Source organism: Pogona vitticeps, chromosome 13 (assembly GCF_051106095.1).
Source record: "Pogona vitticeps strain Pit_001003342236 chromosome 13, PviZW2.1, whole genome shotgun sequence".
Taxonomy (NCBI): domain Eukaryota; kingdom Metazoa; phylum Chordata; class Lepidosauria; order Squamata; family Agamidae; genus Pogona; species Pogona vitticeps.
Genome location: NC_135795.1, coordinates 21,443,928 through 21,464,573, shown reverse-complemented (window position 1 = coordinate 21,464,573; position 20,646 = coordinate 21,443,928). Strand labels below are relative to the sequence as shown.

The 20,646-nt window shown below is 63.0% G+C and overlaps 2 protein-coding genes across 4 annotated transcripts; both read right to left on the bottom strand.

Moving 5' to 3' along the window:
* Positions 1 to 278: 278 nt before the first annotated feature.
* On the bottom strand, positions 279 to 15,564 carry GSG1L (GSG1 like). Of its 3 annotated transcripts, none has more exons than XM_072983011.2 (7): positions 14,814 to 15,416; positions 11,369 to 11,416; positions 9,725 to 9,877; positions 9,005 to 9,116; positions 8,150 to 8,317; positions 2,217 to 2,744; positions 279 to 991 (listed from the first exon to the last, which is right to left on the bottom strand). In XM_072983011.2, the coding sequence occupies exons 1-7, from the start codon at positions 15,292 to 15,294 to the stop codon at positions 580 to 582; spliced, it is 1,902 nt and encodes a 633-aa protein (XP_072839112.2). In that variant the 5' UTR covers positions 15,295 to 15,416; the 3' UTR covers positions 279 to 579. The 3 variants fall into 3 exon arrangements, with proteins under 3 accessions (XP_072839112.2, XP_072839113.2, XP_072839114.2); XM_072983012.2 differs by having other exon boundaries at positions 279 to 988; positions 14,814 to 15,415; XM_072983013.2 differs by lacking the exon at positions 279 to 991 and adding an exon at positions 5,758 to 5,837 and having other exon boundaries at positions 2,576 to 2,744; positions 14,814 to 15,564.
* Positions 15,565 to 17,486: 1,922 nt separating this feature from the next.
* On the bottom strand, positions 17,487 to 18,496 carry LOC110089136 (hemoglobin subunit alpha-1). The gene is made up of 3 exons (XM_072983014.1): positions 18,337 to 18,496; positions 17,978 to 18,182; positions 17,487 to 17,742 (listed from the first exon to the last, which is right to left on the bottom strand). The coding sequence occupies exons 1-3, from the start codon at positions 18,429 to 18,431 to the stop codon at positions 17,614 to 17,616; spliced, it is 429 nt and encodes a 142-aa protein (XP_072839115.1). The 5' UTR covers positions 18,432 to 18,496; the 3' UTR covers positions 17,487 to 17,613.
* Between the last annotated feature and the right edge of the window lie 2,150 nt (positions 18,497 to 20,646).

The following is a 20,646-nucleotide window of genomic DNA, read 5'->3' as shown; positions in this document are numbered from 1 at the left end:
TCTTCTGAGAAGGGGCTTCCTCACGCCTGAAGGTGGTCGGTCTGGGCAGGGGGGCTGCCCCGCCAGCCCATGCCCCTCTGTGCAGAACGTGGCAGCCTCATCCCTACAAGCCACCAGCGGTTGCCGCTAAGCCACTGCTTGCCAGAATGATTTCCCCGACCAGGAGGCACCTGGCTGATGCAGTGGCTGGCATCAGAGGAATCCAGGGCTTTGAATCCTTAAGACTGTGTAATAAAGCTGAGAGGTGCGGGCTAAATCTCAAGAGCTCTGCAACCAGCTTTAAAAACAACCATTGTTGTATTTCTTTTTCTCTTTTTAAAAAGCAACCTTTTTAAAACCCAGTCTTGCAGTGCGCTGCGCACTCAGAGTTGGCACAAGCCAGCTCTGCCTGCTGATTGCTGGCTCCCTCCCATTGTCGGTAGGAATGGAGCCAACAGGCCCAGCCGGCACCGTCCTGTAGCAGGTGGGAAGGGAGGGAAGGACGGAAGGAAGGAAGGAAGGGGGAACCAGGTCGGTTTGGCCCCTTGACCAGGAGGAGGGGCCAAGGTCAGAGGGCTCCCTGGTCCTCCGGCTTCCCTTCTACACAGAGGGTGTCCTCTCTTTCAGGGCATGGCTGCCAATCCCAGGGAAGATGCTCTGCAGGATGTCACAGTAGACCGTGTACAGCTCAGGGTCAATGTTGGGCTTAGGGAGGGCTTTGGAGTTGGAAGCCTGTTCGGGCGAGAGGGAGGGGGGCGGCGGTGGCAGGTAGACGTCGCTGAAGAGGGCCAGGAGGATCTTGTGGGCTGCCTTGTACGGGTCCTCCTCCGACTGGACCATGGCCTTCAGCTCCATCAGGGTGTGGCCGTTGTAGCGCTTGCTCTCCTCGGCCAGAGGCTGGACCGTTACTCCGATGTGCTGCACCTTCCACCGCAGGCACTTCAGCTCCTCACGGACCTCCTCCAGCTCCTTCTCCATGGCCAAGAACTCTTGCCGGGTCACAAAATCTCTGCTGGAGGGAGGGTGAGAAACACACACGGGGGGGGGGGGGGGGAGAGAGAGAGAGAGAGAAAGAGGTGGGCTCAGTGAACGGTGCCCCTGGCCTCACAGGCAGAGCCTTTGCTTAGAGGGCCACCTCCTTGACGGCCCTAAAGGAACTCTGTCCCGTGAAGGGGGCAGGTGAATGACAGCCCCATCCCGAAGGAGGGCAGGGACGGTCTTGAGCTCTGACTTAGAGGTCTCCGGCTTTAGAGGCAATGCATCTGTAAATGCCTGTGGCTGCTCTGTGGGCAGGCTTCTTGGCACCTCCTGCTTCTGGAGGCCTGGCAAAGCAGGGCTCGCTGGGTCCCCCTCTGCCCTGAGCCCTTCAGGGGTGCCCCGCCATGCCCGCTCTTCCACCCATATCTTGGGGGGGGGGAAGCTGCCTCGTCCTGCACCCCTGATGGGTAGTGGCTGGTCTCTGGGTTTTCGGGCAGGATCCTCTTTGCAGGTAGCTTCCTGGTCTTCCCCCACCCGCACTCTCTCCAGCCCTGGCCCTCCGTAGCTCCCACCGTCAGGAAGGACTTTGGTCTTCAGAGCACCCTCAGCCGGCTGAGCACATGCAAGGCACCTTTACTCACTCCCGAAAACCCACCCGGCCTGCCTCCTCCAGGGAGGAGCAGGCAGCCCCTGCTTTCCCATCTCTTGCCAGACTGAGGAGGGACTCTAATGCTGGGGTGGGTGGGCCAGAGGGCTGCTCCTCCCGTCCCCCTCCCTTTCCTGCTGTGGCCCCAGTAGCCTGGGAACATGAACTGGTCCCTTTGCAACGGGACCTTGGGGAAGTCCTTCGTTTGCGGGACCCCCATGAGGTGGAAGCTGCTTATTTATTTAGAGACCAATTGTCTGGCCCTTCTCCTCTAAAGGGCCGAAGGTGGCTGCAGCAGCAGCAGCAGCAGCACCTGGCTGTCCTCTGCCTGCCCCTCAAGGCCATGGCTGACCTCTGCCCATCTACGGCCTGAGTCTGGGCTGACTGGACGGACCTTGGGACCTCGGAGAAACAAGCCGACTCCTGACCCCAAGCTGCAGCTCCCTGGTGTGGGCAACGGGTCCCAGGAGGAGTGACTCGTTCCTGGGGTGCTCAGGGAGGTGCCCAGAGCCGAGGGCAGAGCACAGTGACTCTTTCGGGTCGCAGGGACCCCACTTCACCTGCCTCCCCCCCCCCGGCCACCAGACTCCCCATCCCCTTTCCGCACACAAACCTCTTTCTGCTTCCTTCTTCCTGATCCACTTCCAAGTTCTTGCCTGCCAGCCTGGCGCATTTGTCAGCCTCGGAGGTGCTGCCAGCGCATGTGAGGTGGGCATGTGGGGCCCCCAAAGCAGCGGCCGGGTGTTGTCGCCTGGTGGGAGGGCTCCTGTGGGGCAGCAGGGTGGTGTGGAACACCCGATTCTCCAGTCCCCATTCCCGGTTGGGCCTTGCAGTGGCCTGGTGGCACGCCGGCCTTGGGAACCGTGGGTGATGGGGAGCCGCGGATCCCAGGGCGCCCGGCTGCACGCTCGCATGGAGGGGCTCCCCTGGCCTGGGGGTGGCCGCTTGCTGGGGAGCGGATGCGGCCATGGCGACGGCCGGCCTGGCTTCTGGGGAAGAGAAAGGGCTGGTGGGCTCGGAGGGGAGCGAAGAGGAGCTGGCCGTGTTGGTGGGAGAGCTGGAGGGGACCAAGGAGAGCCGCCTCGGGCCATTCGGGCCACCCGGGCTCCTCTGGGACTTCACAGCTGGGTGTTGAGCATTCCTGGAAAAGAGAGAAAAAACGGGGCTGCACTCAGACCCACCGCCCGCCCGGTCTGGCCCCCCACCCGAAGCCCATCTCTGAGGGAGGGCTGGAGCCGGGCACGCGCAGGGTCCGGATGGGGCAAGGTCTCCTGCCCTGCTTTGGCCCCTGAATGAAGGCGCTGAGGGGTGGGCTGGGGTGGGGGTCATGCACAGCACCCGGCTGCCTGCGCCCCCACTCAGTGTGCATCCCCAAAGCTCCTCCCCCAGCAGAGGATCGCCTGGGTTCGGAGGCTGGCAGATGGTCAGGCCAAGCAGCCTCTTCCCAGGCTGGCATTTAGCAAGTGTATACACAGAGAGAGAGAGTGGGAGAGAGAGAGGGACAGAGAGAAGCAACCCGGAACGCTAGCTGCGTGGAGCTTAACTGAGAGAGGAGCGCCATGCCTTCCCAGGTGCAAGAGCAGAGGTGACTTGGCCCTTGAGGATCACTTCCCCACGCCACCCCTGCACAGAGCCAGGATCCGTGCCCAGTTGCCCTGGCAGTGGGGGAGGCTGGGGGCGTTTGCACATCCAGTCGTGTCCAGTAGCTGGCAAGCCACCCTTGCAAGCGTTCCAGCATGGACAGGATGTGGACCAGCTGAGAGAGACAGAGGAAGGCCCCCTCCTCCCCATGGCCTCTAGGTGTTCCCAGGGGTGGGTGGAGAACAAGGGGGGGCACAGCAGATGCTCTTCCCTCTTTGGCCCGTCTGGAGCACACAGGAGGATCCCCTTGGTGGACCCCCCCCCCCCCGTGCCCACCTTCCCCAGGCTATGCATCCCGAAGGAGGGTGGCAGCTCTCAGAAGGCACCGTTTCCTCTCAACCCCTGAAGCCACATAGCAAGAAAGGAGGCAGGAGGGAGAACTGGGGTCGGGGTGGAAGGAAAGAGAGAGGCGGAAGGGTCAGCCTGGCTGTAGGAGCAGCCAGCAAGGGGCAAATACAGTTGCTGTTACCAGGGAAAGGAAACCGAGGCTGGAGAGGCAAAGGGAGCGATGGAAGTCCGGGGGGGGGGCGAGAGGGAGGGAGAGAAGCAGAGGCTGCCTCCACCCGAAGGGCTCGCAGGAGGAGCTGGGGGGGCTTACTGCCCCCACTCCCAAAGACACCCACCTCCCTTGGCAGTCAAAAGAAAGCAAGGGGGAACTCAGGCACCACATAAACCAAGGCCAAGGGCTGCCTCTTCTCAGCCGACTGCCTGGCGGAAGAGAAGTTCTGAGCGGGCACCACATGCCACTCTGCGGGCAGAGCACCTGGCAGTGATTCCAGACCCGGATCCAAGGTCCAAGATCCTCCCCTCATTTTGCAATGTCCCTGAGCACAGAATCCAGAAACAAATGTGAATTTCTTTCTCTAACTGCCAGTTTCTGGAGCACTTGTATCTTTCAACACCTGCACAGGCGGAGCCCTGGAACCCCCTCCCTTGGCCAGGACAAACCCCCAAACCTGTCCTACTCCTAACATCTCAAGGACTTCCCCTCCTTCTGCTGGGCTTTACGTTGCTCCCCTTGCCCTGTGCAAGGTTTAAGGTCCAGGTTTTTGCCTGCCTACACCGAAGAAGAAGTACAGGCGAGAGTTTAAAAAAAATGCAAGTCCTTTTGTTTTTAACGGATCAAGATTTCAGCTGTGCCTGCAAAACCTCTGAGTGTCGCACTCTGTGCAAAATGGGAGTCCTTCAGCCAAGAAACCAAGTATATATAGACACACACACACACACACACACACACACACACACACACACACACACACACACACACACACACACACACACACACACACACACACACAGAGAGAGAGAGAGAGAGAGAGAGAGAGAGAGAGAGAGAGAGAGAGAGAGAGAGAGGACTGCCTGATTTCTCAAGAAAGGATGTCCTCCAATCTGCCTGCAGAAGTTACAACATCTGCAGAAGTAGAGTCAATAGCTCCGGAAAATGTCTTGGCCTTTTTTTGTTTTTTGTTTTGTTTTTTTAAGGACAAGACAGAAATCTTTGCACCTGCCGTGGCCTGCCCTCCCTGCTCGGAAGGAAATGCCACTGAGTTCAGGGGGACTTACTCATGCCCAGGAGTGGAGGAACAGGGCTGTCCCTGTACAAGAAAAGAAAGCAAAACGCTTCTCCCAAGACGGGAAATCCATTCCCCGCTGCTGCTGACCAGTCCGGGCCTCTCTCTGTACCCCAGCCCCTAAAGGCAAAAAGAAAGGCCACTGGGGAAATGCACGAGGGAGGGTCCCGGTGGTGGTGGTGGTGGTGGTGGGCTACCTCAGAGTCAGCCTGCCTGGGGTGCTCGCAGGGGGCAGCTGCTACTCCTTGCAGACTGCAAGAAGGAAGAAAGCTTTTCCAGGTCAACCGAGTTTGTGTGATGAAACCAGTGCTTTGCAAGACAAGTTAGCTTTGACAGACCTGAGTAGCCTGCTTAAAGCATTCCAGACCTCAAACGCGTTGCAAGTGAAGAGTCAGGGATAAACCTGAGCTACTCTAAATAGCGAGGCCCTTTAATTGTTCACCTACTTTGTCTCCAAGGGGAACAGGTGATGCCTGAAGGACTAACAAACACATTGGCCTGAGGCCAGCAAAGCTCCCAGCCAGACGACAATATGAAGCAGCCACACTTGTCGACTTTCAGGTGCCTGAACACAGAACAGGGCTAGACACACCGATGCACATGCTCACATGCAGGTTTCTGCAAACGTCCCTGCGCAAAGGGTCAACATTCAGCGTGCAGGGGGTGAGGCGTCAGTGCTTGTAAGAGGGGGTGGGAGGAGGGCTCTCCCTTTCCAGGTGGAAGTTCCCCAATTTGCTTGAAGCTGCACATCCAAGCAGCCGGCGGGCTGGTGGCTGTCGCTTCTCCTGAGGCAACCCGTCCCCACCAGCATCCTGGACCACCCCCTGATTCAAGCATCAGAAGCCACCTCAGTCCCCATCCCACTGCAAGCCTGCAGCCGGGGACAGCGGTCATGCAAGGAAGAGACTGAGAGAGCAGAGAGCAGAGAGCAGGTGCACTTACTCGTAGAGGAGTAGCCCTGGAGGGCCTCTAACCTCATGTCCCCAGCCTCCTCTCTCTCCTCCTCCTCCTCCTCCTCCACTCTGGAAAAGAGAACATACAAGGCGCACCTTCAACCCCGGATCGGGGATCGCTTGCTCCCTGCTGAGCAGGAGGGGAAGAGCTCCAGTCTGCCAGAGCCTGGGGGGTGGGGGTGGGTCTCAACACCCTTGTCTCTCCCCATCATCATCATCATCATCATCATCATCATCATCATCATCATCTGTCCCAAAGGGCCCAGTCCAGCCCAGACAGGGCCAGGCTGAGGCCTCCTCCTCCGGGGGGGGGGGCTGGGATGTGCACCCCTCCTCCCACTCCCGCCTCCCCTCAGCTTTAGGAACTGCTGTGGGCAGCCTCCCCTCCCCTCAGAGGTGCCACTTGGGAGAATTGCCTCAGGGGGAGTTAACACCCCCCCCCCCATGTGTCTCCAGCAATGCAGCCACACTTCTGCTCTTTCAGCCTCCAAGCAGCCTGCCGGTTGGAAACAAGGGGGGGGGGTGCCAAGAAGAACAAGCCCCCCCCCCCCGGAAGGTCACCCAGAGGGGATGCTTTTCGTCAGCTCTTGCAGGGACAGCTGGTGACCCACACAAAGTTAGGATCCCACGAAGAGCCGAAGAGGCGCCAGAAGAAAAGGAAGAGGAAGAACTGCTAGAAAGTGTTACTGACGGGGAAAATATCCGAGTGGGAAATGCTTGTCTGAGGAGCACCCCCCCCCCCGATTACCCCCCCCCAGCCCTGGGTTTAGCTGCCTTTACAAGCACAAGCAATCTGGTCAGTCGGGGGGGGGGCTGGAGCTGGAGGGGGGTGGAGAGGAAGAGACAGCACTTTGACCGCCCAACGCAAAGGAGTGCTCCCCCCCCAATAGCACCCAGCATCGTCTGAGGAATGCTCGCTTGCAGGGCTTTGGGGCTGTCAGGAACTGACCCCAGAGGGGGGAAAGCTGTGGCTTCCTCTGGCTGCTTTCCGGCCACCCAGGGCCGACAGACGGTCTCCTTCAGGGATGCCGACGTGCCCGAGGAGAGGGCGCTGCTGCGGCTGCCCCTCGTCTCCTCCCGTTGAAGGGCAACGTGGGGCCTCCTGGGCTTCCACCCCATGGCTACAAGGCGGGCTTTGAGCCCATGGCCACAACGGCAGGAAAGGCCCCTCTGAGGCCACCAGGTGGAGGCACTTCAGCCCCCCCCCTTTGTTCCAGCCTGGCCTCTCTTTGCTGCCCCCCTCTCCGAGGTTTCCCCTGGGCCCAATCCACTCTGCTTGGAGCCATACAACACTGCTGTAGCCCCAGCCCTGCCACCCTCCCACAGCAATCCCCAAAACCAACCAAGGGGCCCGTCGCATCTTGAACCCTGACAAGCTCTGGTTTGCTCTCAGCTTTCAAGGGTTATGGGTGCGAGAGACGACCGCGGCATCCCCTGGATGCCAGTGGGTGGTGGTCCTCGGAAGCAGAGGCTCGAGGGGAGACTGGCTCGCCTTCAGGCGGCCCCACGGGCTCCTGCCTGCATTTCGTGGCAGCAGACGGCAGATTCCAAGCTGGCAACACTCCCCCCAATCCCCCCCCCCAGTACCAAAGGCTCCCACACACAGCAGGAGAGAAACCGAGCCAAAACTGCCTGCACAGTTAATGGTGTCGGGTTGCCCAACCTGATGTGTTCCTTCTCTTTCCTTTACGCACGCGCGCGCACACACACACACACACACACACACACACACACACACACACACACACACACACACAAAACACAACACAACACAACACCCAACGGTGCGACTCCCAGCATCCTCTCTTTGGACGGTGGTCCACCCTCTCTCATCAATGTCTGTACTGCGAAGGTGGAGTCTCCTCACATAATCCAACCTTTCCCTCCCTCCCTCCCCCCCTCCCTCATGCCTCCCCCCCCAACACCCTCTCCATGCCATTAATTCACTGATAGCCTTTCTGCTCCCTGCAAGAGAGGAGGTCAGGCTGAGCAAACTCAAACCCTGCATCTCCAGAAGGCAATTGCCTGCCAGATTATACGTCTACCTTCTCTGTCCTTTTAAAAAAGAAATTAATGTTTGTGTTTGTAAAAAAGAAAGAAAGGAACCTCAGGGAGCCAGAGTGAGCCATGGCATGAGGTGGGGGCAGGGGTGCCCCAGGACCACCTGGAAATGGGCCCAATCCACCCACCCACCCACCCCGTGCCTGATTGCTTCTCTCTGCCCACAGCCCCTGGAAGAGCTTTTCTGCAGGTTTCCTGGGGGCGAGGGGTGGGCGAGGGGCTTCCTTCTGGGCTGTGCCCGGCCAACCTCTAGCTCTCCCACAGCCCCTCCCCCACCCACCCCCCAGCCCGGACCCCCTGAAGCAGCCAGACCCACTGACCGTCCGGGGAAGTACTTGAGGGGCTCATGGTCGGCGTAGAAGGGGTCCTCCTGGAAGGCCTGCTCGAAGACTTTGCGCTTGTGCCGGAACTCGATGACGGTCTTGGTGTAGGAGTTGAGGGTGGTGACGGAGGCCGCCATGCAGCAGGTGAAGGAGCCCCAGGCCAGGCTGCGGAGAGAGGACGAGAGGCCCTGGGCTGAGGCCCCGTCAGGCGCCGGAGACCCCCTGGAGCCTCCTTCCCACCCACCCACCCACCCACCATGTCTCTGTGCCCCTCTTTGCTTCCCCAAGGCAAGATGGCCAGCCCACCCCGGCTATTTGAGCAGGAGGCTGCAAAGCCTAAACACCAGACACCCTCCTTTTATACTTCGACTGTGGTATAAAGGAGACACATGTCCTTCCAAGCTGCCCCGTCTGTGTAACCAACTTGCAAATGCAGGAGTGTGGTTTGCATTTGGAGAGCCGGCCACTGAATAACCTTCCTAATTCCTTCTATCCAGCTGTTTCCCGACACTCCCCCCCCCCCATAGCCTCCATCAAAGCCAGTGCAGTCTGGTGCAATGGCTGGAATGGATTCCCCAAAGGTTCAGGGCCAAGACCAGGCTGAGCCAGGAAAAGCAGAGGATGGCCTCGGGCCGGTCACTCTCTCCCAGCCTGGCCGACAGGGCAGGGTTGCTGTCTTGAGGACAGAGGGGGAGAAAGGGCACCCGCAAGCCAACTTTGATGGAAATGGCACCAGTCAAAAGACGGGTTGGCCAAAGAGCCACCCTCCAGCTTGTCCAACCGGGCCTGTCGTTTGACGGCCAGGTGCCGAAACCTCCCACGGGCCACCTGCCCGGGTGCCGACAGACTCACCAGAAAGACCAGCCGTAGTCCCACGAGTGAGGCCTCCAGTCTTCTGGGCCAAGGCTGACCGTCACCTGGAACACTTGTGTGTACATCATGTGGGCAACCATCCCCAAGAGCCCTGCCGGAGACAGTCCCCGAGAGCAGGGTCACCCGGGAGGGGCAACTGGGGAGAGCCGGAGCCTGGCGCTTGGCCCACCGCAGCCAAACCCGGCTCCCTCGGCCGTTCCCCTCCGGCTCCCTCCTCCAAATCGGGAGCTGCCGGAGATTGGATCTGGCGCCTTCTCTCTCTCTCTCTCTCTCTCTCTCCCCCCCCCTCCCCACCGGCTTGGCCCCCAGTCCACCCTACCGCTCTTGGCTGCCAAGCTCCCTTCCCTCCTTTGTGGTGGGAGGGGGCACAGTGAGTGAAGGGCACAAGGGAGCCCCCCCTCTCCCCAGCAACCTGGTCAACCCTGCCCACCCCACCCATCCACATGCAGATGGAGGATGCTGCCACATCCACTGGCAGAGGATGATTCTCTTGGGCCCAACTCTGCCCTACCAAGATGGGGGGGGGGGGACGACAGCTCTCCAGTCACCCAGCAGAGGGGCACAGGGATGGGCGGTGTGTGTGTGTGTGTGTGTGTGTGTGTGTGTGTGTGTGTGTGTGTGTGTGTGTGTGTGTGTGTGTGTGTGTGTGTGTGTCCTTTCCTCTGGGTGTTTACGCGCATGCACGCAGCACACACTCACCGGACAACACGGTGAAGACCGCGGCGAAGGCGTTCAGCTTGAGCCCACCGATCACATTGTTGGAGTGCAGAAGCTCAAGGCACATGAGGCTGAAGCCCACCACCAGGAGTGCGATGTAGAGCACCTCGGAGACCACCGAGAGCCACAGAACCCCTGGGGGCAGAAGAGCACTGTCAGTGCACGTGCGCGCGCGTGCGTGCGTGTGTGTGTGTGTGGGGCTCCCGGGGGACCCATCCCCTGCTGAGTGAGGAGGGCCAGGCTGGGGGCAGCAGAAGGAGGGAGGGGCAGCCATGGCCAGCTCCTCAACCAACCTGCCAGCTCAGTAGAAAAATGAGCCGCTAAGACAGGATTCCAGGCCACTGGCACCCAGAGGGGTTCTTAGCTGCCTTTCCAAGCAGTGAAAGATGAGTCCTGGCAAAGAGCTGCTGTTCTCATGGCAAAACCAAGCCCTAACATTTCACTTCCCCAGAGTCTCTTCTTCCCAACCCAACGAAGGCAAACAAATCAACTGCTTGCAAAACTGTGATAGATGCTGAAGGATAAGCCTTTGCTGCTTACGTCAGGTCTGCTTTTAATTGTGAAGCTCCCCATCTTGCCTGTTTTGGCCACAGATGAGTGCGCCAGGAGTGGCAGCTTCATAATCCACTTGGAGACAGAGACTAGAACAATGCACTGCTTATTCTATATGAAGCCCACCCACCCTGTGGGTTTTTTTGTTGAGCAACATTTTTGCACCATCTGTCTCAGGAAAGGAAATGAACAGAATTTAGGAAGTATCATCTGCCTAGAAAATTTAAATCCTCTCTTTTCCTCCTGGGCTGGAGCTGAGCCCACCATCATTGCTACAAATCCCCAGAAGCTCCAGAAAAGGGCGCAAGAAGGCAAATTAAGCATCTGTGCCATGTCAATGGCCAGCGACCGAGAGCATGCCCTTTCTCCTCTGGAGAAGTACGAGAAGCACATGGCCCCCATGCATGGGGGAGCGGGGCACCAGGCAGGGGAGGAGGCAGGGAAATGAGGGGGTGGGTGGGAGAGGAAAAAACAAAGAGCCTCCCCCCCCCCCCGCGTATAAATCCCAGACTGAAAGCAAGAACAGGCTGTGAGCGCAAAGCCGAGATGAGAGAGGGAAATTCAAGCAGGAGGAGCTGGAAGGCAAAGGCCATGGCGGGTGGGGGGGCTGGGGGGGGAGATCCCGGGACACCCTCTGTGGGCCCTGAGCTCGACCCTGCAGCAGGGGGGGGCTCCTTTGGCTGGAAGGGTCCTGGCATCCCCACATGCCACTGGGGTCAAGCAAACGCCACTAGGAAATCCAGGACGCACCGGCCTCCCCTGCTCTGCCCGAAGGCAGTGTGAGAGGTGCTCTCTCGCTCGCTCGCTCGCTCTCGCTCTCTCCCTTTGGGACCTGGCTTGGGGATTCTGGGGTGCGCGCCCCAAACAGCTGTGCCTCAGCTGGCACACCTCAGCCAGGCACACCTCAGCCAGGCACAGAGGGAAGCACCTCCACGGGTGACACCTTCAAAAGGCCGGAGAAAGGGCCAGGGTGGGGTGGGCTGTCGGGATGGGGAGAAAGAGAGGCTGGGACTCCAGACGGAGCCACCAGGGTCACCTGCAAGCCGAGAGGATGACACCCGGCGCACGTCTTACCTTTCTCCGACGCTGGGGCCAGATCAATGAAACTCCGGCATTTTTCACCTTGAAGAGAAGACGAGAGGATTGGAGGGCGAGAGAACAGGACCGCCCCGTTTGGCAGAGGCGCAGGGCTTCCCAGGGCCCCAGCAGGGCCCCTCTCTCCACCCCCACCCCTGCACCCCTCTCCAAAGGTGGGAAGCCAGCTCGGCTGGTTGCAGGACCCTCTGGCTCCCCGAGTGCCCCCTTGTGTGGCCTGGATGGGGCTGCTCTCCCTACCTGCACCCACACCTCTTGGGGTGGGGTGGTGGTTGCCCTCCATCCCTGTCATTGACCCCCCCCCCCGGAAGTACCAAGGCAGGGATCAGGACCGGTCCCCTTGCAGACCCTGCACAGCCGTGCTGCACTGCCAGGTCAGCCTCAGGAGGTGTTTTGAGGCCTGGCAAGGAAGACTCTGGGCAACAGAAGCACCCAGTCCCACCCCAGAGACAGAACCCCCTCCCCCCCCACAATGCAACATTATGTAACGGTGCATAATTCTGCAAGGCGGAGCTGCACAAGCACATGATTTGTGCCATTATTCGTAGTTTATGCTATTCATAGAAGATTGATAATAGCAACCACAAGAGTGACAGGGAAAGAAGCACTAAGTGGATCCCCCCCCTCTTCCTCCCTCTGAAAACCCGGGGGGGGGGATTCAAGAGAAGAAAAGGACAGGAGTAAGAAAGCCATTGCTACTTGTCCCTCATCCTTGGTTGGGGGGGTGGGGGAGAAGAAAGAAAGAAAGCCAGGAAAGGGATCAATCTCACCTGGAAAACTAGCAAGCTATCTTTAGCAAGCCTTCGGAGGCGGGAGGCCAGGAGGGCCTTGAGGGGGGTATTATTTTTGGGGGTCAGCAAAAGCAGGCAGAAGGAGGGGGCAGTGTTGCCCACAGAGCTAAGGAAGGCCAGGCAGCCTCTCCCACACCCCTTCCCTCCTGGTTCCTCCCAGTGCTTGCTGACCCCCACCCCCACCCCCACCCCACCATCAAGTCTGACCCTGGGTCCAGCCAGCCCAAGGCTGCCGATTCCACCTGGGGAGGGGGGGTTCCCAGGACGCTGTCTATCATCGGAGGGTCCTGAGACCCCTCTGGTGGCCCCCTCAACAAGGGCTAAGGTCGGGTGGGTTCAGGATGGGAGGCAGGATTCCCATCAGAAGGGCAATAAAGCCAAGGGGCCCCCGAGAGGGGCCAGGTGGAGAGAGAAGCATCTGGGTGAGGAGCCAGGAAGCACCCCCTTGCACCCCCTTCCTGCCAAGGAAGCACCATCAACAAGCCTTCACGCCAGGCTACGAAACACGGAGCAGCCGCCAACCGGAGCCAAGCCTGGGCTGACCTTCCCTTCAGGTTGTTGGCAGCTTGCAGTCCTTCCCGTCCGTCCGGAGACTCGCCTCTTCATTAAGGCTGAGGCATTGCTCGGTGAGTTGCCCGGCAAAGGACCATCCGGCAGATGGCAAGCCCTGGACGGGCGCTGGGCTCCTCCTCTCCAGCCCTTCCGGAACGTTCCCTTTCACTGTAATGGTTTTCTCCCTGGTTTCTCTATCCTCACCTGTTCATGCTTTTTAGAAATTCTTTTTCGTATATTCTTCAGTTGATGAATGGGGCAAAACTTTTTCGAAAGCAGGGGAGTTGTGCTTAGGCTTGCTTTACCCTGGAGGAATCCCAAGGTGAATGCAGCCAGAGGGCAGGGGGAAGGAAGCGCAGTTTAAAAAATTCCCACCTTGAATTTCAATGGAAAGTATGTGCGAGATGTGAAATTCATTTGGGAGAGACTCCATGTCACCTCCTACTTTGAAAAATGGCCACCGTGTGCCCCCTGAGGGTTTCCTAGTGACCCTGTTCCCGGTCACAGCTTCCTCATCTGAGCCCAGGTGAGACGCCGCTGCCACCACCACTCTGCCCATCTTGTCCTGACCAGCTCTGGCCCCTGGAACAGCACGCCACTCACTCGGGACCTTCTGCCTACATCTCATGCAGGACCTGCGCTCAGGACAGTGCCATGGACCGCCTTGCAGGAGAGGAGCAAGGTTTAACTGTTGCATTCGCAAAAAGCGCTTAACTTGGTGGCACTGAAGCGACGACCCGGCGCTCACGCACTTTCCCCAAAGAGAGCTCTCTAGTTTCCTCTTTACTGGCTAGGATTTATTCCTGCTATTTTTGAACATATTGTATAACTGATCTTCTTCTAAGCTTTTAAAATTGAATTTTAAACACTTGGCATGGCCTCTGGGTGGCTGCACTGCCCTTTTCCAGCCCCACCAACCTCTGAACTCTCGGAGGGAGTCAGCCGGCCCTGGCGAACAAGCAGCCTGGAGCTCACAAAGGTGTCGCCTCTGCACCTCACCAAGCACAGCCCCCCCCCCTCCCTGCGCCCAGCAAGCCGTCTCTTTGCCCGGTGGGCATGGATGCCAGGGAAGACGAGAGGGAAGGAGACCTGGCTGGGGTCTGGGAAGGCAAGCCCCCCCCCCCGCCGCCGCCTGCTCTCAGAGCCTGGAGGTGGGAGAGGGGGCTGCTCTCTGATCTGGCCTGCACTTCGGGCAGGGAGGGCAGGCCAAGAGCGGCCCCACCCAAAGCACCAGGGCTTGGAGGGCCGGTGAGGCCGCCAACCCCAGCAGCTTTGGACTGGCAGGATCTGGGCAGCCGAGAGGCCCAAGAGAGTGGCTGGAAAGACGCGCAAGGGGGCAGCGGGAGTGGGCTGCCTGGAGGCAAGGGGGCCTAACCCCCCCCCCGCCTTCTCCTCGAAGGGGGGCAAATCTCACGGAGCCTCTGGCGGAGGGGGCTCCCCTCGCCGTTCCCGCAGCCCTCCAGGGCGCCCGGGCGCGTGCACGGAGCGCCTTCTCTTCTCCCCCCAGCCCTTCGGGAAGCGTCGGGAGGCTGTCCGGCGACTCTTAGGGTGGCGGCCGAGGCGGCCCTCGCCATCCACCCACTCGCCCACCCCGGGCAACTCCGGGGTGACACAGCAAAAGCCGGCCGCCATCCGTTTCCACAGCAACGCCAGCTGCGGCGGCGCTTGGGAGAAGGGACCCGGCGCGGGCAGGCTGTTGCTGGGGATGGGGGGGGGGGGAAGAGAGGCAGTGCGCGGAAGCGGCGCCCCTTGGAGGAGGAAGCCCCCCCCCCGGGCTCAGCGGGAGCCGGGCTCCTTTCCCGGTGGATGGGGCCCCGCACGCCGGCAGGTGGATGGGGCCCCGCACGCCGGCAGGCAAGGGGCGGGGAGGCGCTTTCGGGCCACTTCTTTTCCGGGCCGCCCCCTCTCCGGGCTGGACCGACCTTTCCCAGCCTTATTCCCCAGGAGCCCTGTTGTATGTATGGGGGGGGGGGGCGCCGGAGGGCCCGCGACCCGAGGCCGGCGGCTGCCGCTTCCCCGACGGCGAGGCCCGCGAAGGAGGGAGGGAGGCATGAGCCCCCCTCGGGGGGGCGGCCACTCACCGGGGGTGTTGATGTTCTCCTCGCACGAGTACCAGATGCCGGCGTGGAAGTAGCGGAAGAGGAAGCGGTCGTCGCCCGTCTCCCAGCTGTAGTGGACCACGTTGGAGGGGGCCCCGGGCGGGCGGGTGCCGTTGCCCGCCGTCCGGTTGCCGGCGTCGTCGGCGTCCTCGTAGCCGTAGTCGAGGCAGTTGGTGCGCTTGTGGGGCCCGCAGGTGGGCTTGGGCACCCGCTGCGTCCCCTCGCACCAGTGCGTGGTCCCGAAGGCCGTGGCCGAGAAGAGAAGCGCCACCAGGTTGAGCGCCACGGCCAGCAGGGCCCGCGCCCGCCGGCCCCCCAGGCCGCCCCCGCCGTCCCTCGGCGCCGCCGCCATCACCCCCCGGCCCGACGGTCCCGGCCTCCCGGGATGCCGCGGGGGCGGAGGAGCGGGAGGCGGCGGCGGCGGCGGCGGCGGCAACCCTCGGCTGCCCAGCGCCTCCCTCATGCGGGTCCCGGGCAGGCAGCTGCCATCGCCGGCGCGGCGGGCCGGGTGGGTGGTGGCGCTGGCGGTGGCGCCGCGGGCACAGCCGGAGCGGCACTGACCACCCGCCGCCGCCGCTGCCGCCGCTGCCGCCGCGGCCAGGGAGGAGGGAGGAGGGCGGAGGAGGAGGGAGGGCTGCCCGCTGCCCGCCCGCCCCCGAGTGACGCGCGCGCCCGGCGGAGCGCCGAGGGGCGGGGGAGCGCTCCCCGGCCTCGCGCCCTCAGGAGAAAGTTGCCGGGAGGCGGGCGGGGGGCTTCCTCCTGCCTCTCACCGGCTGAAGTCCCCCCCCGGTCCCTCCTGGCCCCCCGCGGCCGGACCGAGACCGCAAGGTCCGTTCAGCTGGCACCTGCCGGTCCCGGGCCGCCCCTCCTGAAGGCTGGGGCCGCCCCCCGGGAGGAGCTGGACGGCGGCGCCTTCCGCCCGTTTCAGGGGGCGGCCGAGGGAGGAGGGGGGCGGGTTGGGGGCGCCGATGGCCCCCGCCAGGGCCAGCAGTTGAAAGCCCCCCCCCGGGGGGCGGGATCCATAGAGGCCGCGCGGCGCGCTCGCCGAACTTTTCAGCAGGGTTAGGACTGGGAGCTGGCTGGATAGCTCCTGGGTTGAGGTCTTCGCCTGCGGAGCCCGAGGTTGAGAGTTCGATTCCCCCAGGGGGCTTCCCCCCCCCCCAAGAGTCAGTCTGGGTAGCCATGGGCAAAAGCTGCACAGTCCCAGAAGAAGGGGAGGGGGAAACACCCTGGAACACCTTGGGAAGGGTCGCCTTAAATCAGAATCGATTGGGCGGCATATGGTGATGATGATGATGATGATTAAAGTCTGGTAGCTGCTGCCCCCTAGTGGCCAGAGCTCACGATAGCCGTTTGCCCTTCCCGAGTAGCCCCCCCCCCCCCCCGTTGGCACTGCAGTTCCCATCTGGCATGGCCACGGAGGAAACTGGCCAGGCCCGACAGGATGGGCCTTCCGAGACCACTGAAGCCCACCTCTGGTCCCCAAGAAGGAGCGGCCAGATCCGAGGGGGGGTGTTGGTGGCCCCCGACTCATGGCGGGAGCCGAAGGAACGCCGAAGGACCTGGAGTTGGGCGCGGACAAGGGCTTGCCACCCCCCCAACTCCTCTGTGGCCCCTCCGGGCTCCTGCGGCCACATTTCAGCCGCCCCCGAGGGGGGCTGCCCCTTCTCACCCGGAGCTGATCTCCACTTAATGCCCCAAGTCCGGAAGGGTGTGTGAGTGTGAGGCCTTCCAGATGTTGCCACCTGCTACTCCCAGGTGTCTCTCTCCCCCCCAAACAAGATACTATCCACGCCTTATGGACGGCCCTGGACAGCAGCCACGCTTCCTGGGCCCCGCTTGTTTAGATGAGCCTCCCTTCCCCCATGCTTTGGCGAAGGGTACAAAGACCCCCGCGAGAAGCCCCCCCCGCGGACCAGGTGTGTCCCCGCCTCTGGCCGGAGGGCCAGGACGGAACAAGGGCCACCCACCCACCTACCCACGGCCTCCGGGAGGCCCCGGCTCCTCACCCCATCTCTGCCCATCCGCCTTTTCTGCCCATCCGGGACGCAGAGTCGCCGTCTCTGGAGGCAATGCCATCGATTCAGAAAACAGCAGGATTAGAAGCCCCATCCCTGAGTGGACTCGCCGGTTTCTCAGGCCCTCTGAAAGCTGTCGCTGCCCAGCGAGGAGACTCCAAGGGGAGCCCCGAGGGCGGGCGGGGAAGGGGAAAGTGGGGCGGCGAAGGTCCCGTTCATGGGGAAGTTGCCCTCCCTTCGCAGAGGGTCAAACGGGGACGGAGGTGTGCCATCCAGAAGGTGTGGGCAGCCGACCTCTCTCTCTCTCTCTCTCTCTCTCTCTCTCTCTCTCTGTGTGTGTGTGTGTGTTTGTAAAGGGTCAGCCGTAGGTTTCTTAGAAGTGGCCTTTTCTCTCCTTTTAGCATAAAGAAAGAAGTCTGGAAAACGGTGAAGGGCGGGTGGGGGCCCTCGGCTGCCCCTCGGCTGGCGTGATCCCGAAGGGCTGCGCGTCTAACCAAAGCAGGGGCGACCGGCAGGGCAGAAGGGGGGGGGAGTCGCTGTTCCCTTCCTGGGCGGACCCCACCCCACCGCCAGCCAGCAGCGAACAAGGCCGCACTCCGCCCCACTCCCTTCCCCCAAAAAAGACGGGAGACCGGGCTGCACTGGAAGCCAAAAACTTTATTTTTCTTCGTCTTCTGAGGAGGAGGAGGAGGAGGTGTGGGGGGGCGGATGTCGAGGGGCAGAGAGGGCGGCGGAGGCGGCTTTCCTCCCGCGGGGCGGCTCGCCTAGCGGTACCGGGCGACGAGCGCCTTGGAGGTGACGGCCATGAACTTATCCATGGAGAGGATGGTGCTGGCGTTGAGGGGCCCGTGGTTGTGGCAGGCGAGGGTCACCAGGATGCAGTGGCCCAGCAGCTGCGGAGAAAACGGGTGTCAGAAGCCGGCAGCGAGGCTCGTGGATCGGGGGCAGGGGAGGCTCCTCCGGCCCACACGCCCTGGGGAGGGGGGGTCGCCCGCCCCTCTGCCGGCGTTTGGTGGCCAGAAGGCCGTGGCCGGAGGGAGGAGGAGGAAGGGAGTCTGGCAAGGGCGAGGGGCGCCTCGGCGGCGGCGGCGGCGGCGGCGGGGGTGGGCGACCGGAGGAAGGACTCACCGGGAAGTTGACGGGGTCCACCCGGAGCTTCTCGGCGTGCAGGTCGCTGAGCTTGGAGAGGGCGCCGGGGATGTCGTCCAGGTTGTGGACGGCCTGGGTGAGCGCGTCGATCACCTTCTTGCCGTGCGCCCGGATCTGCGGGGAATTCTCGTGCAGATCGAAGTGCGAGAAGTAGGTCTTGGTGGTGGGGTGGGCCGTGAAGAGCCTGCGGTGGGGGGGGGGAGAGAAGGGGAGAAGAGAAGAGGGAGGAAGAGGAGGAGGAGGCGGTCAGCAACACCTTCGTCCGGCCCGCAGGTGGGAGGCAAGCCGGAGAGTCCCCGAGATCCTGCCGGCCAGGCCGGCCGGGGGGGGGGGCTTACCTGATCAGGCACTCGGCCCCGAAGGCTTCGGGGTTTTTGCTGACATGGCCCCAGGCGGCCCGCACGTGGTTCTTGTCGTCGTCAGTCAGCCCCATCTTGGCAACTGAAGCGCCGAGGCTCCCGCAGCCCTTATATCGGGGCCCGAGGGCCGCCCCTCCACGCCACGCCCGGGCCCACGCCCAGCGCCCCTTGCCCGCCGCCCTCGGGGCGACCCGGAGGAGGAGGAGGAGGAGGAGGAGGAGGAGGAGGAGGGAGGGAGGGAGCTAGCCACCGACACACGCACACACACAGGCGCGCGCGCGCACCACTCCCGAATTAAGGGGCCAGGAGGGGAAGGCCTTTGCTGCCCCCTGAATTCTCCCTCGGTCGGTTTTTACACCTTCCAGCCGGCCCTTCCCAAAGGAAAACACACATCATACCGCGAAGGGAGAAAAGCTGGGGCCAGCCCCAGACCACCCCCGGGGGCTCCCCATCCTGCTACCCCGGCCCCCAGTCCCGGAGAAGGGCTGGCAAGTGGGCAACCCCAAAGGAGCCGGCCGGGAGGCGCTCCCCCTCCAGAAAGGGTTTTCACGGGAGTCTGCTGGATGGGGGGGGGGGCTGAGCGAGGGGGCCCTCCGTCTCCTCGGAAGCTCCGATCGCTTCAGTATTTTAACTGGCCCAAAGCAGAGGCCGGCAGGCGCCTCTCAGAGGCACGGCCAAGGGTCCCGACAGAGCCCCCCCCCCGGAAGCCTTCGGCTGCTTAGCTCAGGAGGAAGAAGCGGCGCTGGAAGGGGGCGCAACATGACGCGGGAAAGGAGAGGGGGAGGGTGGTCTCTCCCCCCCCCCATTCCCCTCCTCTTTGTTGGAACGGGGTCATTCACAAGCCCTGAGGGTGAAGGCGGGTGCGCGATGCCTGGAGGAAAGCGAGGCTTTGCCCCGGGGAACTCTTCGCCACCAGACCTCGTACAGCCTCGAGTGGCCGTCAAAGGGGAGAGCGGACGGATCTGTGGCGCAGAGCCCCCCTCCCATATTCCTAACCAGGCCGGCTGGCGCACCGGGCCCTGGACGGGCGGAAGGCCGCGATGGGTTCTCGCTGGGGGGGGGGGGGCAATGCCGGGAGGCGGTGCCGGCAGGCGCCCCTGGGAGGCCGGGGGCCGCCTCCCCTCCCCTCGAGGGTCGCAGGCGGCTGGGCTGCAGAGGCTGAGCGCCCCTTCCGACTCTTCTCTCGCCAAGGGGCCATGCCGGGGGGGGAGGAGGGGGGCGACGGGTCGCTTTGAGCCTCCCGCGGAGGCCCAGGGGTTTCCGCCAGGGAGGGGAGCGCCCGGGCTCCCATACACAAACACACACCCAGCCCCCTCCTCGGACGGGCAACAGAAAGACACCGCTCCCCGTCCCGCTTGCCCTTGGTCGCGGGCAGCCGTCGAGGGTCCCGGCCGACCTGGCGGAGCGCAGGAGGGCGAGCAGTGCCGCCACAGACCTTCCCCCCCCTCCGCACGCACGCACACACACACATCTGTGGGCCAAGCGCGCGCGCGGGGGGGGGGGAGGAACAGGCTCCTTGGTTCCGAATTGGGGTGGGGGTGGTTATTGGCAGGCGGGGGGGTGGATGGAGGGGGAAAAGAGCCTTCCGACCGGAGGCGTGTGCCGGGCTCCCCCTTGGCCGGGGAGGGGGAAGCCCCCCTATCTGCCCCAGGCAGGCAGGCAGGCAGGCAGGCAGGCAAGCCGGGGGCGAGGCAGCAGGGCGGGGGCGGGAGCAGCTCTCCGGCGGGCCCGGCCGATAAGCAGGCGGCCGCCTTTCTCCCGGGAGAGATAAGCGGAGGATGCGCCCGGGCGGCTCAGACCCCCCCACCCTCGCCAGGCACCGGAGCCAGGCAGGCCAAAGGGGACCGCGGCCCCGACGGCCCCCGGCGGGGAAAGGGCGGGGGGGGCTTCCCTCCTGGCAGGCCGCGGCCCCTTTCCTCTTCCTCCCCGGCCCGGCCCCGCGTGGACCCCCGTCCTCCCAGGTCCCTGATGGCCTTGGAAGCGAAGCGGGCAGGCCTGGCCAGCGCTTGGATGGGAGGCTTCCAGGCCCCTCCGAGGCCGGTGGCGGAAGACCTGGGGCCCCGCGGGGCCCTTGCAGGACAGGATCTCCGGGAGCCGCAGCGGGCGCCAGGCCCGAATGGGGGCCAAGCCCCTTCCAGTGCGGGCTCATCGGGCCTCGCTCTCTCTCGCAGGAAAGGGATTTTGCACCCCAAGCCCCCCAAAGCCCCCCCACCCCGCTTGAGAAAGGGGGATGGCCGTCCACCCCACTGGGTCCCAGCTTCCTTACAAGGGGTGCGGAGCTGGGGGCGC